Source organism: Natrix helvetica, assembly GCF_964273705.1.
Source record: "Natrix helvetica genome assembly, chromosome: 2".
Taxonomy (NCBI): domain Eukaryota; kingdom Metazoa; phylum Chordata; class Lepidosauria; order Squamata; family Natricidae; genus Natrix; species Natrix helvetica.
In genome coordinates, this window is record NC_138552.1 from 9,309,184 (window position 1) to 9,327,612 (window position 18,429).

Here is an 18,429-nt window from a genome sequence, read left to right on the forward strand (position 1 = left end):
GTGACAGGACCTGTGGTGTCTGTCAGCTGTGAACAGACCGAGCAGAGGTTTGTGGTCCATAAAGATGGTGAAGGTTTGTCCATATAAGAAATTGTGGAACGTCTTAATGCCAGCCACTATAGGAAGAGCTTCCTTGTCTATTTGGGGATAGTTAATTCAGCCATTGATAACGTTTGAGAATAGTATGCAATGGAGCCTCTCTACCATTTGGCATCCTGTGGCTTAGTACTGCCCCAATGTCATGGTGAAGCGTCACAGGCTAGTGTTACTGGTAGGGTTTCATTGAAATGAACTAGTACGGAGTCTGAAGATAGCAATGATTTTATTGCCTTGAATGCTTTGTCTTGAGTGCTCGACCAGACCCAGGGTGCTTTTTTGTCCAGTGGGTGGTGTAGCAGTTCTGCCAGGGCAGCCTTATGCAGTAAGAAGGAGTGGTAAAAATTGAGCGAGCCGAGGAATGCTTGAAGCTCCCACTTAGATTTTGGTGTGGGGGCTTGCTGAATTGCCTTCAGCTTTGCTTCAGATGGGTGGATTCCAGCAGTGTTGATGCTTAAACCCAGGAATTCTGTGGATTTTACACTGATCTGGCACTTTTCCTTTTTGAGTTTTAGGCCTACCTCGTGGAAACGTTTGAGTACTACGCAGAGACGTTCCTCCAGGACTGCCGCTGATTCCCCCACAATCAGGACATCATCACAGTACGGGTAGACACCAGGAATATTCTTCAGTGTTCGTTCCATAATACTTTGGAATAAACTTGGTGCTACACTTACTCCAAACTGCAAGCGGTGCATTCAGAATGCACCTCTGTGTGACTATTGTCTGTGCCTCTGCGGTAGCGTCGTCTGCCGGCAGCTACTGGTAGGCCTGAGCGAGGTCTAGTTTAGCGAAAATTCTGCCTCCCTGGAGCAAGGCTTACCACTGATACAGGGTAAGCATGCTGCTGTAGTGCCTTGTTTATGGTGCACTTGTAGTCTGCGCAGATGCAAACATTCCCGTTAGGCTTAACTGGGGTGACTATGGGAGTCTCCCAATGGCTACAGTCCACAGGTTGGAGCACTCCCTGCTATACCAGCTTCTCTAGTTCCACATCAATTTTACGTTTTAATGCAACAGGAACCCTGCACGGTTTTAATCAGATTGGAGTTACTGCTGGATCAAGGTTAAGTGAAATGGGTGCCCCTTTGTATTGTCCCAACTCAGCGTTGAATACGTTAGTGTATTGTTGGCATACCACTTTTAGATCAGCTATTTGGGTTCAATGAATGCCCGTTACTCTGATGCCCAGGGCCTTGAACCAGTCCAGTCCAGTCCAGTGCGCAGCCCCTCTATGACTACTATGCTGAGGGGACCCTCGAACTCTGTAAATTGTACTCTAATGATAGCTTTGCCCCTTACAGGAACACGGCGACTCTGAAAGTCCATTAGCACTAAACTCAATGATTTGAGCAGAGCTCGACATCAGCTATGTTTGCAAATGTGGTTGAAAGTCACAGACCATATAATGGACAGGGTGTTGGTTCACGTAGCACACCCGTAGGAATCTTTGGTGAACCGGCAATATAGGAATGTGTAGGTATGCTTCCTATTGTGTAGTGGACAGTAGGCAAGAACCAGACCAGAATAGCTGCAAAGGCATTTATTGACTCAAAAATGGAACTGAGGAACTGCAGGCAAATGCCTGTGATTTATACTCTAGGCCTACAGGGCCTTAACTAATCATAGAACTAGAAAAAGCCCACCCAAATATAAATATTTTAAATTTTCCTCTAAAACAGTTGGGGTCATCTAAATGTTAGTTTCGCTTTAGCACAGTTAACACAACTATATACATTCAATACATAACACTTCCGTTAAGTCTATTGATGTCAGCAAGTCGCCCTGTATACCAGATGCCTGTTGAATCTTTTTAGCTCAAGAATCGCTCCCCCCACCCTCTGGAACCCTTTGGGACTACAAACAGGATGGAGTAGAACCCCAGTTGCTGCTGGTCCTCTAGAACTGACTGGATGGCTTTAATGTCTAACAGGTGTTGGATTGTAACTTCCATCGGCAAATCTTCTTATTCCGTTTCTTGGGACTGGACAACGAATAAAGGACCTCAGGGGTGTAGAGAGAAAGTCGAGAGCAAGGCCTTGTTGGACAGTGTTTAGGACCCAAGCATCTGTGGTTGTTTCCTCCAACTGAGCCACAAAGAGATCTAGATGGCCACCAATGGGAGGATTGTATCTGCAGTTATCTGGAGGAGCGATGGAAGGGACGACGTCTGTTGTCTCGAAATGGCCGTTTGGACTGGAACTGCTGTCTGCTCTTGTCTCTATAGCCTACTCTATCAGATTGGCGATCATGTCGCTGGAAGAATGCCCTCTGCGGATGTGAAAAGTCATTTGCGGTGTCCACTGCTCTGAAGGAAGTCTTCCGAAAGTAATGCGAAGATCGACGGTCAGCACGTCTGGACATAGAGGGTAGGATTTTCTTTTTGTCTTTGGTCTTTAAGGCCTCTCCAAATAGTTTGTCATCTTTGAAGGGAGCAGAAGCCAACTTACACTTGTACTTCATGTCTGCCTGGCAGTGACGGAGCCCCCGGTGTAAGGTGGCTGCCTGTTGCTTTTGCTGAAGGCCTGCGGCAATGCCCCGAGTGATAGACTCTGAGATTATTCGACTCAGTAGTTGGGGGAAAATGCCTGGTTCCTGTGTCTCCCTTGGGCGGAGTCCTGCTGCTGTAGGAGTGAAGGTAGCCTCTGGGTTAGGCTTTGCCCTCTTAGGAACCTGCTTCCAACGTCTTTCCGATGGGAGTAGATCTGAAACTGAAGGAAGGAACAGCTCATTGTGTTCTAACATTGGAAGCTGTGACTGAGAAAGTTGTTCTCGGGCACGCTCTGGTGACCAAGATTGGGTAGTCGGGCTAATCATCTGCCTGACCTCAATTAGAGATTGCAACAACTGTGGTTGAAAAGTGCGGGAAATGGCAGGTTCGCCCATTGGGAACACCCTTGCCTGTGTCGCTCCGCTTTCCTTTCTGCCTTTGCAACTTCCCTGCCCAAGGCCTTTTGGCGCCTTCACACGTCCTTCTCCTCAGCCTTAGTGGCCTTTCTGGAGGATAGCACTTTTGCCCTGATTCTGGCCGCTTCTCCTGTAATAGTCAAATTCGGCATGGAGAAGCATTGCTTTGAGACCTGGGGCTTGGGGCCTGGTGAATTCAATCCTTCCCCTCTCAAGATTTCCTCGTGGCTGTCTCCAACCGCGGAGGCTCCATTTTTGGATTGGGCCCCTCTGAAAGGCAGATAGGTTTCATTTGAAAACACAGCTGCCGCAGCTGACTAAACACCACAAAACAAGTATGCTCCAAAACCCTGCCAGTGACTCAAGTCCCCTTCGCAGATTGCGGGATGTTGCAAAGGGACCTTGACTTTACAAGAATGAGCTGGATAATGGCGCCCTTGTCGGTTAGATAGGGGAGCCTGCCTGTTTCGTTCTCTTGTACTTTACTTCTTCCATATAAAAGTGTAGTTCTTGAATTTTGGTTCTGAGGTTTGAATAATTGGAGGTAAGTAGAAAAACATCTGTTGAGCTGAAGACTGAGTCAAAAACTGGGGATGTAAACACAAGAGGCGTGGCTACAAAAGATTGATTGACTCAGTCTAATGAGCAGGAAGGCAGAGTTAACCCATTCTTGGATTCTCCTCAGCGCACTCGGAGAACAGGGGTCTCCAACCTTGGCAACTTTAAGCCTGGAGGACTTCAACTCCCATTGGGAATTGAAGTCCTCCAGGCTTAAAGATGCCACGGTTGGAGACTGCTGCATTAGATTACATCCTGTGATCATGGATCACAGTAGACGAAATACAGGTTGTCCACTATTTACAACAGTTCATTTAGTGACCGTTCAAAGTTGCAACAGCACTGAAGACTCTGACTTCTGGCTGTTTTTCACTTACAACATTTGCAGTATCCCCATGGCCACAAGATCAAAATTCAGACGCTTGAAAACTGATTAATATTTCTGAAAAAGTCAATGGGGAAGCCAGATTCACTTAACTAACTTATTACTAACTTATCAACTGTGATGATTCACTTAACAACCGTGGCAAGCAAAGTCGTAAAGTGGGGCAAAGCTCACTTAACAAATGTCTCACTTAACCACACAAATTGTGGGTTCAATTGTGCTCGTAAGTCAAGGACTACCTGTACTGGGCTAGAAGAGTAAATTCAAAACCACATTGAATCATGACACCCATTGAGAGACCTGGGACCGGCTAAACTACAGGTAGTCATCAATTTACGGTCACAATTGAGCCCAAAATTTCCATCGCTGAGCACGACAGTTGTTAAGCGAGCTTTGCCCCCTTTTGCGACCTTTCTTGCCACAATTGTTAAGTGAATCACTGCAATTATTGTTAGTCACACAGTTGTTAAGTGAATCTGGTTTCCCCACTGACATTGTCAGAAGGTTGCAAAAGGGGATCATGTAACTCTGGGACTCTGAAAAGGTCATAAATACGAACCAGTTGCCAAGCATCGGAATTTTGATCACGTGACCGTGGGGATGCTGCAATGGTCACAAGTGTGAAAAATGGTTGTAAGTCTTTTTTTCAGTGCCATTTTAACTTCAAACTGTCACTAAAGGAATGGTTATACGTCAAGGTCTCGCTGTAGGTTTAATTAATAAACAGCCAATACATTTCAGCAAAGAGCTTGGGAATTGAAGAAGTCTCTTATTTAGCATGAAAAGGGAGTGAAAGAAGGCTAAGGGAAAATTCTCTATTAGACTCAAATACCAACTCCACAAATTTTATTTTGGACTTTGGTAATCAGCAAGGAATTTAATTTAATTTAATTTAATTAGCACTTCTAGACCGCCCCCTCTCCCAAAAGGGACTCGGGGCGGTGTACAGTCCATATCAAAAACATCATACATAATAACAATTAAAAATTATTAAATGGATAAATACATAAATAAGAGGAGGATAAAATAGACAGAACTGTAATTGCTAAATAAATAATTTAAAATATACAAAGTTTAAAACCCCAGTGTCTTATAAAATTAAGTCCCCCAAAAAACCAGTAGGAAATATATATGCCAGGAGGTAGACGTTTATTTATTTAGAATTATGCCAGACCAGCCAGTCGGAACAGGTGTGTCTTCAGATTCTGCCGGAAGGAGCGGAAGTCAGTGGTGGTTCTAATGTCGGGGGGGAGGTCATTCCAGAGGGTTGGGCCCATCACAGAGAAGGCCCTACTCCTTGGTGTCGCCCGTTGGCATTGCCTAGTGGACAGCACCAGGAGAAGGCCCTCCCTGTGAGAGCGAATTGGCCGCAGGGATGTATGTGGGAGGATGCGATCCCGCAGGTAACTAGGCCCTATGCCATGGAGCGCTTTAAAGATGGTGGTCAAAACCTTGAAACGCACCCGAAAGACCACAGGTAGCCAGTGCAGCTCGCGCAGGAGCGGTGTTACGTGGGAGTACCTAGTACTCCCCATGACTGCCCGCGCGGCTGCGTTCTGGACTAGCTGCAGTCTTCGTGCGCGTCCCAAGGGAAGCCCCATGTAGAGAGCATTACAGTAGTCCAGGCGAGACGTCACCAGTGCATGAGTGACCGTGCGTAGGGCATCCCGGTCCAGAAGGGGGCGCAATTGGCGCACCAGGCGAACCTGGTGGAACGCCCCCCTAGCCACGGCTGCCACATGGTCGTCCATTGACAGCCGGGCATCAAGGAGGACGCCCAAATTGCGCGCCCGTTCCACAGGGGGCAGTTGTTCGCCCCCTATGGCCAGCGTTGGAGTCAGCTGACTGAACCGAGGTGCCGGTAGCCACAGCCACTCAGTCTTGGAGGGGTTGAGTTTGAGTCTGTTGTCCCCCATCCAGACCCCGACGGCTTCCAAACACTGGGACATCACTTCGACAGCATCATCCCCAGGGTCATGGGATCCCCTTTGCCAACCTTCTGACAAGGAAATGAATTGGACAGACTCTGACCAAAATCTCTGCTTGATATGCATTCAACAAAGGGTGAGAAGAAAGACATTTTGGTCGACATCTTACTTTTATGGGGAGAACAATTAATCAGAGGAACAACTTGCCTCCAGAAGTTGCGTCTACTCCAACACTGGAAGTTTTAAACAAGAGATTGGACAACCATTTGTCTGAAATGGTATTGGGTTCATGCTTTAGCAGGGGGGGTTGGACTAGAAGACCTCCAAGGTCCCTTCCAACTGTTAAGTCATTCCAGCCACAGTCTCAATCAGCTAAAAATGCACTTACCAGGCAAGTCAGACGAAATGCTTGATATTGGTGGATGGTGGAAGGGCACAGAGTAGTCTGTTAATGATGGGGCGATGGCCGTAGAATCCACTGTGCTGACTCCTGGCACTCGTATGGCTGCCGGCTGATACACAAGGACGCTGGTTGGGGGGGGGGGGGGGGGGGAAAGCAGGCAAAAAATTAAAATAAAGCAGACATTGCCAGAAACAGATGTAAGGCACCATGCAACACGGACCTGTTGTCTGTAAACTCACTACAATACAGGGAGTCCTTGATTTACAAGAGTTTATTTAGTGACCGTCCAAAGACACAACGGCACTGATAAAAAATGACTTATGATCATTTTTTCACACTTAATAACCTTTGCACCATCCCCAGGGTCATGGGATCCCCTTTGCCAACCTTCTGACAAGCAACATCAATTGGGAAGTCAGATTCATTTAACAACCATATAACTAACTTAACAACGGCAGTGATTCACTTAACTAGGGCAAGAAAAGTCATGAAATGAGGCAACACACGGAACAAATGTCTCGCTTAGCAACAGAAATGTTGGGCTCAGTTGTAGTTCTAAGTCGAGGACTATCTGTACAATATCACACCAAAGGACTTGTGTAGGTCACTGGAAGAAGTATAAATTTGTCATGTTTGAATTTATATCTGTTAAACAGGAGAGTCCCCAGTAATGATTTTATTAATCACTATTATATGCTGTAATATTAAAATAATTAATAATTATGTATTAATGCCATAATTAACTCTCAATATATTTTAAAAATGCAAAATAATAATTAAAAAAAGATGTCTTTAGTTTAGGTAAAGGTTCCCCTCACACATATGTGCTAGTCGTTCCTGACTCTAGGGGGCGGTGCTTACCTCCGTTTCAAAGCCAAAGAGCTAGCTGTCCAAAGACATCTCCATGGTCATGTGGCTGGCATGACTGAAGGCGCACGGAACGCTTTTTCCTTCCCACCAAAGGTGGCTCCTATTTTTCTACTTGCATTTTTACGTGCTTTTGAACTGCTAGGTTGGCAGAAGCTGGGACAAGTAACAGGAGCTCACTCCGTTACACAGCACTAGGCATTCAAACCACCGAACTGCGAACCTCTCTGATCGACAAGCTCAGCATCTTAGCCACTGAGCCACCGCATCCCTACTAAATGTCTTTACTAAATGACTAATAAATAATGACTAGCACTGATGATGTTACTCTAGTTTGGTTAATAAAACATCTGCAAGAAAAAGAGCGTTGGTACCTACCTGATACGCTTCTTCTAATAAGGTGGAGATAGCATCCATGCATGGGTTGATACTGTCCGTGCTCTGACTGGACTGAGTCTGATTACTAATTAATATACTATATAACCCGTCCCTGTGAGTGGCACCACCCAGTTTCCGGTGAAGTAAAGAAAGAAAAAGACTCAATGTGTTACCCACAGAAAACAACTTTAGTGAGTAAACTGAATTGTAACATATAGGAAGCAGGTAACCAACCAGAACAATCGTCAACAGCAGGATCTGGAAGCGAAAGGTCGCCCCCACAAGGGTGAGGCTGGATGCTATCTTCACCTTATTAGAAATAGCGTATCAGGTAGGTACCAACGCTCTTTCTCAATAGGGGTGGAGATAGCATCCATGCATGGGACATACCCAAGTTCGATGACCTCAAGGGCGGGAAGGTGACCTTCCCTGTTGTGTTACACCAGTCTGGACAGCCTGCAAGACTCTGGCCAAAGTCTGCATCTACCGTTGCAAACTTATCTAACTTATAATTCCTAATGAACGGCGATGGAGATGCTTATGCCGCCGCCCTGCAAATTTCGTCTAGAGAGGCCTGCATAGCCCACGCCGTGGTGGTAGTGGCGCTCCTCGTAGAATGGGCTGTTATGCCCTCCGGGACCCCCTCCTCCTGGGCTATATAGGCTGCTGCTATGCAACGCCTGACCCATCTACCAATGACCGTGGCTGAGACCTTCCTGCCTAAGGATGGAGGCTGAAAAGAAATGAAGAGCGCCTCCGACTGCCTAATCTCTGATGTGCGGTTGATATATATCTTAAGTGCCCGACGCACATCGTGGTTGTGCCATTGCCTCTCCAGCTGGTGAGTTGGGTTGGGGCAGAAATTTGGGAGCACCACTTCCTGGACCAGATAGAATCATAATAATAATAATAATAAATTTGGATTTATTAGCCGCTCCCTTTCCAAGTAGGACTCGGGGCGGCGTACAATGGAGCATATAACATAAAAAATATATAACAACACCCAACGTACATACATACACAACACACATACATACACGGAGGAGGAAACAAATTACATCTATGGACAGTTAAAAATCTGCTTTAAAATACCCCAATTGTAAAAACCCAATAAAATTAATATTTAAGAACAATTTAAAAAACAGTTTGGAGGAATGGGAAAATTACGATTGCGATTGAGCCAGGCCGGATAATTGAAAGAGGTGGGTCTTCAGCTGTACACGGAAGGAGCGGAGATCGGAAGTAATCCTGATGTCACGGGGGAGGTCATTCCATAGGGCTGGGCCCATCACAGAGAAGGCTCTGCTCCTGGGTGTCGCCCCCCGGCACTGTTTGGCGGACGGCACCCGGAGAAGTCCCTCTCTGTGTGAGCGAATTGGTCGTAGGGATGTGTGGGGCAGGATGCGATCCTGCATATAACTAGGCCCTGTGCCATGGAGCGCTTTAAAGATCATAATCAAAACCTTGAAACGCACCCGGTAGACCACAGGCAGCCAGTGCAGCTCGCGCAGGAGAGGTGTTACAGGGGAGTATCTAGTCCTCCCCATAATCACCCGCGCGGCCGCGTTCTGGACCAACTGTAGTCTCCGAGTGCATCTCAAGGGAAGCCCCATGTAGAGAGCATTGCAGTAATCCAGGCGAGACGTCACTAGCGCATGAGTGACTGTGCGTAGGGCATCCCGGTCCAATAAGGGGCGCAATTGGCGCATCAGGCGAACCTGATGGAACGCCCCCCTTGCCACGGCTGTTACATGGTTATCCATGGACAGCCGGGTATCCAGGAGGACGCCCAAATTGCGCACCTGTTCCATGGGGGCTAGTTGAACGCCCCCGATGGCCAGAGATGGAAGCACCTGGTTGAACCGGGAGGCCGGAAGCCACAGCCACTCCGTCTTGGAAGGGTTGAGTTTTAGTCGGTTGCCATCCATCCAGACCCGTACGGCCTCCAGACACCGGGACATCATTTCGACGGCCTCATTGGGGTGGTTCGGAGTGGAAATGTATAGCTGAGTATCATCAGCATACAGATGATATCCCACTCCAAAACCACGGATGATCTCACCCAGCGGTTTCATATATGTGTTGAACAGGAGAGGCGAGAGCACCGATCCCTGTGGCACTCCACATGTGAGTGGCCTCCGGGTCGAACTCTGCTCCCCTGTCAACACACGTTGCGTCCGACCAGAGAGGTAGGAGCCAAACCACCGTAAAACGGTGCCTCTGACTCCCAGCCCCTCTAGCCGGTGCAACAGGATACCATGGTCGATGGTATCGAACGCCGCCGAGAGATCTAATAGGACCAGGATAGAGGAACAACCCCTATCTCTGGCCCTCCAGAGATCATCGACCAATGCGACCAAGGCCGTCTCCGTGCTGTGCCCGGGTCGGAAGCCGGACTGGCGCGGGTCTAGATAATCATTTTCCTCCAGGTGACGTGGGAACTGCTGTGCTACCACACTCTCTACAACCTTCGCTAAAAAAGGAAGGTTGGAGACTGGACGATAATTGACTAGGTCCGTTGGGTCCAGGGAAGGCTTCTTGAGCAGGGGCCTCACCACCGCCTCTTTCAAGGCGGCCGGTAGAGACCCCTCACCCAACGAGGCGTTCACCAGGCCCAGGAGCCAGTCGCGCGTAACCTCCCAGGATGCCAGTACAAGCCAGGAGGGACACGGGTCCAATAAACATGTGGTGGGTCGCAGACGTCCACGCAACCTGTCCAAATCTTCGATGGCAACCGAGTCAAACTCCTCCCAAAGCGGTCCCTCAAGACTCGCAACGGGCGTCTCTACTGAACCACTGAAAGGGGTCCATCCCATCCGGATTTGAGCGACTTTGTCCTGTAGATAATTCCCAAACTCCTCTGCTCTGCCCTGTAGAGGGGCTTCCCGTGGTCTCTCAAACAAGAGGGAACGGGTCACCCGAAACAGGGCGGCAGGGCGGTTATCTGCAGACGCAATAAGAGCGGCGCAATGTTGACGTTTGGCCGCTCTTAATGCCACAAGGTACGTCTTCAAATAGGCTCGTGCCTGTGCTCGGTCAAATTCGGAGCGGGAGGATCTCCAACGACTCTCTAGGCGTCTCTTGTGGCGTTTCATCACCCTTAGCTCCTCGGTGAACCAAGGTGCCAGGGTGGTTCTTCGCCGCAGGAGAGGCCGCAAAGGCGCCACCCGGTCTAGGGCCCCGGTAGCCGCACTATTCCATGCGACTACCAGGTCCTCTACTCGGGGGCGGGTCAGGTCCACAGGAGGTGGCCCAAGTTCCGTCTGGAACCTATCCGGTTCCATCAGGCGCTTGGGGCGGAACCATCTAATACCTTCCAGTTCCGCCTCCTCGCGGCGGGGGGTAGCACCAGGGAAGTCCAGCCGGAGAAGTGAGTGATCCGACCATGACAAGGGAATAGTGTCTAGATCCCCTATTCCCAGATCACTCGTCCACTGGCCAGAGACAAAAACAAGGTCCAGGGTGTGGCCTCCCTCGTGAGTAGGGCCCTGAATTAACTGGGTCAGGTCCATGGCTGTCATGGAAGCCATGAACTCCCGAACCCCCTCAGACGCTTCTCCCATCGACGGCAGATTAAAATCCCCCATCACTAAAAGTTTGGGGGTCTCAACCGCCACCGATGAGATCAGCTCAAGGAGTTCGGGCAGGGCCGCTGAAGTATAGCGAGGAGCCAGGTATACTATCAGCAGGCCCAACTGCCTCCCTGGGCCCCATCTCACGACGAGGGACTCACAGCCGGATGTCTGCGGCACAGTGAACTCTCTCGGCTCTAAGTCTTCCCGGATAATCACTGCTACCCCACCGCCCCTTCCCTGGGCCCGAGGCTGGTGAAATGCTCGATAACCTGGAGGGCACATTTCCACAAGGGGTAGACCTCCCTCGTGGCCCAACCAGGTCTCGGTTATTCCGGCGAGGTCCGGGTCCCCCTCCAAAATTAGATCGTGGATGAGGGGGGCCTTATTGACAACGGACCTCGCATTGCATAACAGCAGTCTCAGGCCTTGGGTCTGTAGATCCTGACCACCTAGTATGCAGGGGTTGGTACAAACGACCGGGAATGACCAAAAACCCCTGTCTCCCAACCGACTACGTGCTCTTAAACTGTCCTCGCACCTGCCCCTCCCCACGACCGTTGGTATTAAGGTGCCCTGCATAGGAATGCTATCTTCCCTCTCCTCCCCCACTCCGCTCCCTCCTCTTTCGACCACACCTAAGTGCCTGGCTCTTCCATCCCTCCTAACCAGTTCCCCCCCCCCATCCCTACAACCCCTCCCCCCCCATCCTTATAACCCCTTACAACTTTTAAAAAACATTTAATTAAAAAACCCCTTAACGTGCGCTTCCTCCACCTCTCTGGGTTAATGAACCCGTCCTCAAGGTGGGCCCTTGAAAGGGCAGGAGGCCATAGCTGCGAGAGGGGGGAATCTCGTAGCTGTAGAAGGTCTAGCCTCGTATATAACATAATTAGACAGGGCCAAGTTCGTCAAGAGGGAGCTGTAGATGTATCAGTGGCCACAATTCCCACTAAGGGGATGGTCCTGGCAAGAAGATAGTCCAGGCGGGGGATAGGCTGATGGAGATAGTCCATATCCGAATGGAAATGCTGGCTGATGAAAGTATGATAAAGTAGCCAGCTGGTGGATAAGAATTGCAGCTAAGAGGTGGTTTGCAATGGGTGGTAAATCATAGTAGATGGTAGGGCGAATAGCCCGTAGAAGTAGATGGTAAATACGTGAGTGGGGGGGGGGTAATAACGAGCACAGCAAAACATCGGGTCTGGCCTTCTGCGTGGGCCTCTGATGTTCCAGGCCTCCGAGTCTATGGCCTGTCCTAGATGAAAAGATCCCACCTTCGGCACAAAGGATGAGTCCAGCCTGAGGACCACCCTATCCGTGTGGAATTTACACAGATCATCTCGAACCAAAAGTGCGGGCAATTCCGATATCCTCCTGGCGGATCTTATCGCCACCAAGAAGGCAACCTTCCAGGTAAGTAACTCGAGGGAAACCTTCCTCAGAGGCTCGAATGGAGGTTTGACGAGAGCCCCAAGTACCTTGGTGTGGTCCCAAGTTGGATACTGGTGCACGGCAAAGTGCCGCAGCCTTCCCTCAATGGGGGCCCGATCCTGAGCTAGGTTAGGGTTTGTGGTAGTATCAGTTACCGGTGCCACGAAAGGGATGCTTGGACTGACCACCCCTCTGTTGCCTATACTGCTGCTGCCTTGGATGTTGGCCGAAGCCACCCCCACCCCCTGGGAATGACAAATAACAAGGACTAGAATCACTGACGGATTTGGTCGGCAGGCACCACTTGGATGGCCTCAATGTCTAGGAGGTGTTGAATAGCCGATCTCATTAACAACCACCTCTGGGGATTACTGGAAATGGGTCACTGGAGGAAGGACCTAGAGGAGTGGGTGGGAGATGAATTCCAGGGTCAGACCGAACCTGACCATGGCTCTAACCCATGCATCAGAAGTCGTGGCCTCCCACTGAGCGGCAAACTGCCACAGCCTTCCCTCAATGGGGGCCCAATCCTGAGCTAGGTTAGGGTTTGTGGTAGCATCAGTTACCAGTCCCGCGAAAGGGATGCTTGGATTGACCACCCCTCTGTTGCCTATACTGCTGCTGCCTTGGACGTTGGCCGAAGCCACCCTGCTGACAGAACCCAGATGGAGAATAATCTGAGTGTCTAAAGGATCCCCCATACTCCTACCTGAAGGGTTATTTTTAGGGTAGGAGGCGGCCTGGGAGAACCCTTTCTTTGGGTTGGAGGGCAGGATCTTACGCTTCTCCGCGCCCTCGATTAACAATGGTGTTAGCGAATCCCTGAAGAGAGCCCCCCAGTATGGCTCAGACGCCAGGCGCCATTTATGTCTCAAATCGGATTGCCACTGTCGTGGCCACAGAAGTCTGCGGGAGGCCACCCATGATGCCATGGCCCTGGATGCAAAACGGGTGGCACTCAGCGTGGCATCTGCAGAAAACTGCACAGCGGCAACAATTTTATTCAGGTCCTGATGGGCCCTAGAATCCCCAGCGGGAATGCGTTGTTGCAGCTGCTGGAGCCACGAGGCTCGAATGCGAAAAGAAGGAAGCTGCAGTTGAAGCTCGCATTGCCCAGGCCAAGGCCTGATGCCCCCGTTGTAGAACCTGGTCAGCCCGTCTATCCTCCGGCTTGAGGATGTCTTCCTGCACGCCAGGAACTGGTATTGGTGTGTAGAGCTGCGATGGGGGGCAGGGGGGTCAACAGTCGGCCAGAGGAGGGTCTTGTCCAGCTGCTCAGCAACATTGTAGAATCGCCTGTCACTAGCCGAGGGCGCCGGGCCAGATATCGGTGCCGACCATTGGCGTTTCACCGTGTCGATAAATAGTTGAGGGGTGGGTATGGTGTCTGCTTCTACTTTGTGTTCTGTGAACAGGGCACTGGCCGACGGCCCTTGCGTCAGAGCTGTGGGCAGTGTCATTTGGCTCTCGAGGTTGGAGGAGGCCTTAGCCTTTGACAACGAGAGGTTTGAACAGTTCCGGCGGGAAAAGGCCTATGCAGGTGGGTTTGTCCAGAGTAGTGCCCTCCTCCTCAGACAGACCTGCGTCTCTAATCTCCCCTTCCTCGGAGATGGGGGAAGGACTGCGCACCAGCTCTGACAGGGACAAGCGGGCGCTGGACTCTGGAACTGCCCCTGTCTGAGGAGTAGGTCGGGACATCCCTGACTGCGTCCCCCGGGCCTTCTCCTGGAGGCCTGCCGTGATCACCTGCTTGATAGCCCCAGCTACAATGTCCTGGAATCCAGCTGTAGTTGATTGCAGGGGGAAGGCTGCTGGTAAGGTGGGCAACTGTGCCTCTTGATGGACACCTGCCATGGTAGGGGTGAAAGTGGCTTCCGCAGGCCTGCTTAGTGGTCTTGAAACAGCACTGCCCCAAAGCCCAGAGGTATCAATGGGCAGCATGGGGCTAAACGGCCCTTGGCTGAGCTCCAGATGCAGTTGGGGCAAGGGACTAGGCTGGGCCGTCACCGCAGGGACCTTATCGCGCCTCTGATGTGAACGGCCAGGCTCCTCTCGGTTATTGCCCTTAGAGGACGATTTGGAGGCCTTTTTCTTTGTCCCCTTGCCAGAGGAAGAGGAGCCCTTACCCATGGCCTTTTCCCCCTGAGTCTGGATGGCAGGCTGCCGGATGTGGGAAATGGGGCTCCGACCCAGCGCAAGCAGGCTACCAGCGTTCCTGCCAGCCTCCGGAGCGAGGTCGGCCACGCTACTGTCTGCCATGCTGTCACTCACTGAGAACAGAGGGACAAAATGGCGGCCGCAACCTCTTTCCCTAGCTCTGCCTTTTCAAAATGGCTCTCCCACCCTTTTCTCGGCGATCCGGCCTTGCTGGGCGGATGGGAGGCCCCTGGGAGCAGAATAGCCCTAGGGGTATCAGTGGGTTCTCCTCGGCCGTATGCATCGCGGCTGATGCTTCCGCATCCGATCCGCACCGTTTTGAAGCACCAAAGGCTTTCTCCTGGCTCTCTCCGAAGTGTGCGGCTCCTCCGAGCCATTGCGACACACGTATGTCCGATCTTCGCCCCTGCCTTTATTCACCGGAGTCCAGCGTTTTGAGTGAGACTCGGGCAGGAGAAGGAAGCCCTGCAGACTGGCTGCGATGGGGCTGTCAATTCCGGCCCTTTGATTCCCAACAGGATTCTGCACGTGTGATGGAGGCAAGGTAAGCGCGCTGGTCAGGACGGTCAGAAGATACAGGGCGCTCAGACCTGTGGGCCGATGCCCAGTGGCCAGAAGTACCAGGTTCTCTGGACTAGCAGTCCAGGAATACTCACAGCCTTGTCAGATTGACTACTTTCAGTAACAGTGGAAGTAGCTTCAGTAACTGGAGATAAGTGGATAACACGACCGTCCCAGAGTCGGAAACGGGGAGTGGTGCCATTCACAGGGGCGGGTTATATAGTACATTAATTAATTAGTAATCAGACTCAGTCCAATCAGAGCACGGACAGTGATGGATGCTATCTCCACCCTTATTGAGAACAACAAGGCTCAGAGAGCACCAAGGAGCTCACAGTTCGACCCCGAGCTACAAACACAGGTAGTCCTCGACTTACAAAAGTTCCTTTAGTGACCGTCCGGTTACAGCACTGAAAAGAGTGACCGTTTTTCATACGACTGTTGCAGCATCCCCATGGTCACATGATTTACATTCGGATGCTTGACAACTGGCTGATATTTATGACTGTCGCAGTGTCCTGGGGACACATAATCCCCTTTTGCGACCTTCTGACAGGCAAAGTCCATGGGGAAGCCAAGGTCACTTAACAACAGGGTGACTAACTTAACCACTGCACTGATTCACTTAACAGCAGTGGCAAGAAAAGTTGTAAAGTAGGGCAACACCGCACTTAAGAAATTGTCTCACTTAGCAACAGAAATTTTGTGCTCAATTGTGGTCATAAGTCAGGGACATACTGTAAGTCAGAGACTATCTGGATTCTCTCCCATTGTTAAATTAGGAAGCTTGATCCAAACTTTTTTTTTTCATGGGAAAGCCCATGAAAAAGTGGAGTTCAAAAGGCAGGGAGCCTTCCTCACCTCTATGACCCAACCCAAAACATCCAACCCAACGTCAAAGGCGGCCCTACAAAGAGGAAAATGAACCAACCCCTTTGTGGGACTTGCTTGTGTGTCCGACATGTATATGCATTTCCGTTTGGGCGGGGCATCCTCCTCTTCATCAGATGAACTTTCGACAGTGAGATCGATGACGTCCACCTTTTTCTTGCTGATTTCGCTGGCAGGGGTCGAGCCCTGCTTACCGATCATGGCAGATCCTGGAGAGTGCAGGACTAAGGGGGGAAAAGACACAGTTATAATTCAACTGGGTTGACTCAGCTTTCTGTCCTTCTGAGGTCGGTCAAATGAGGACCCACCAGAATTAAGAGAACAAGCCAGTGACTAGGATATAATTGGAGAGCAAACCCCATTCCCTTCTAGTACTGACAATGTTACCTAGTTGGGTAATGAAATGTCTGCAAGAAGAAAACCAAGCTCGGAGAGCATCAAGGGCCCCACAGTACTGGCAAAAGTTTCTTCTTAAGGTGCAAAAATTGTTATTGTTTTTACTTGGTCAAACTTTTGCTCATCAAAATTAATCACACCTAGTTCCACCATGGGACAGTTTATATTAAAGCCTTACAATTTTGTAGACATCCAGGAAATAAGTTTTCATCATCATAGTGCTATTTCAATCTTTGCTGAAGTACAAATTTTATTTTATTTGTATAGATGTACCGTATTTTTGGAGTATAAGATGCACCTTTTTCCCTCAAAAAAGAGGGTGAAAATCTGGGTGTGTCTTATACACTGAATACAGCATCTTTGGCCTCCTGAAACCCCGCCCCCTTTGCAAAAATGGCTGTGCACGGGGAGGGCAAAAATGAGCGAAAAAGGGCCGTTTTTTGCTCATTTTTGTCCTCCCCAGCCCACAGGAGCACTCTGTAAGCCCCCTAAAGGCTAGGCATACTCCCCTTTTTTTTGGACAAAAATCGGGCCTGTTTTTGTGAAAAACAGGCTGTTTTTTGGAGGTCTGCAGAGTGCAAAAACTTTTTTTTTAAATTTGCCTCTTCAAAATCTTGGTGTGTCTTATACTCTGAAAAATATGGTACTTTCCCAGTTCCTTGGTTTTTGTTTTGCATTATTTAATTAATAAAAAGGTAGTGAAAGGAGACTCTTTGGGAGCGTTTGTGGACTCTAGGACAGATGTTAGTAAAAGGAGTGAAAATAGCAATCAGTTTGATCTAGTAGTTAAGGCGCCAGGCTAGAAAGCACAAGATTATGAGTTCTAATCCCACCTTAGACATGAAAGTCAGCTTGGTGTCTTTGACTAGGAGAATGTGAATTATACTCCCATATTAGCCATGAAAGCCAGCTGGGAGACTTTGGGCCAATCACCAGGAGACTGAGAGTTCTAGTCCCGCCTTAACCATGAAAGCTAGTTGGGTGACCTTGGACCAATCCCTCTCAGTCCAACCCACCTCACAGGGTTGTTGTAGAGAAAACAGGAGGAAGAAGATGTGTTAGATATGTTCCCTTTGGGATGTTTGTAAAGACAGGATACAAATAAATAAATACAATAAAAATAAACAAGCTGAAATAGCAGGGAACTCAGGAAGAAGACTTCTCTACCCATCAGAAGGAAGGAAGCTTTTTGGTTAAGACAGCAGTTCCTCTTAATCTATATCTATATATCTATATATAATTGTTTTCGTAGATTTTCACGGGTACAGGTAGGCAGGTCTTGGCGTATTCGGGTCTTTTCCCGTATAAGATTGAGAGTATCCAGCCTGAAGATGGCGAGTGGGACCTCATCGAAACGTTGCCAAGATACTCTCAATCTTACACGGGAAAAGATCCGAATACGCCAAGACCTGCACATCTATATATATATCCCTTTATTTATTTATCAGCACAAATACAACACATCTATATATCTATATCTATAAGCGTGTGTGTGTTCCAGCATAACTCTGGAACGCCTCAAACAATTTCAATCAAACTTGGTACACAGATGACACTCTCTGGAAACAAATACTGTGGGGGTAAGACACCCCTCAGTGAGTGTGTCCATGTGTGTGTGTGTCCATGTGTGCATATGTTCCAGCATAACTCCAGAACGCCTGAGCTGTTGAAATGAAAAGGACTGAATTATATCTATAGTGTCAAGTCACAGTACTTTTGACAGTGATAGTGTGCATGTTCTGTTAAGATACAGCCTGTTGTGCCTTAAAATGGCTTCTACTGTAAAGCACAGTGGGGCTGCCATGGTAACGGCTTCGCAGTACTCCACAAGGGGCTCCCTCTAATACAGGATTGGGATAAATATGTATCCGGGCTACGCCGGGTTATCAACTAGTA

At 49.4% G+C, this 18,429-nt stretch overlaps 1 protein-coding gene across 7 annotated transcripts in view; it reads right to left on the reverse strand.

The window, feature by feature from the left end:
* PIAS2 (protein inhibitor of activated STAT 2) overlaps nucleotides 1-18,429 on the reverse strand; it is a 78,667-nt gene that overhangs the window by 22,375 nt on the left and 37,863 nt on the right. For 4 of the 7 annotated variants that reach the window (XM_081942531.1, XM_081942527.1, XM_081942530.1 and 1 more), the window contains exons 11-12: nucleotides 16,178-16,361; nucleotides 6,263-6,402 (exon numbers count right to left, since the gene is read on the reverse strand). In XM_081942531.1, the coding sequence (XP_081798657.1) occupies nucleotides 6,263-6,402; nucleotides 16,178-16,361 (324 nt within the window). Of the gene's footprint in view, nucleotides 1-1,630; nucleotides 2,808-6,262; nucleotides 6,403-16,177; nucleotides 16,362-18,429 lie in introns of those variants that run through there. The other 3 variants (XM_081942525.1, XM_081942529.1, XM_081942526.1) reach the window with 1 other exon arrangement.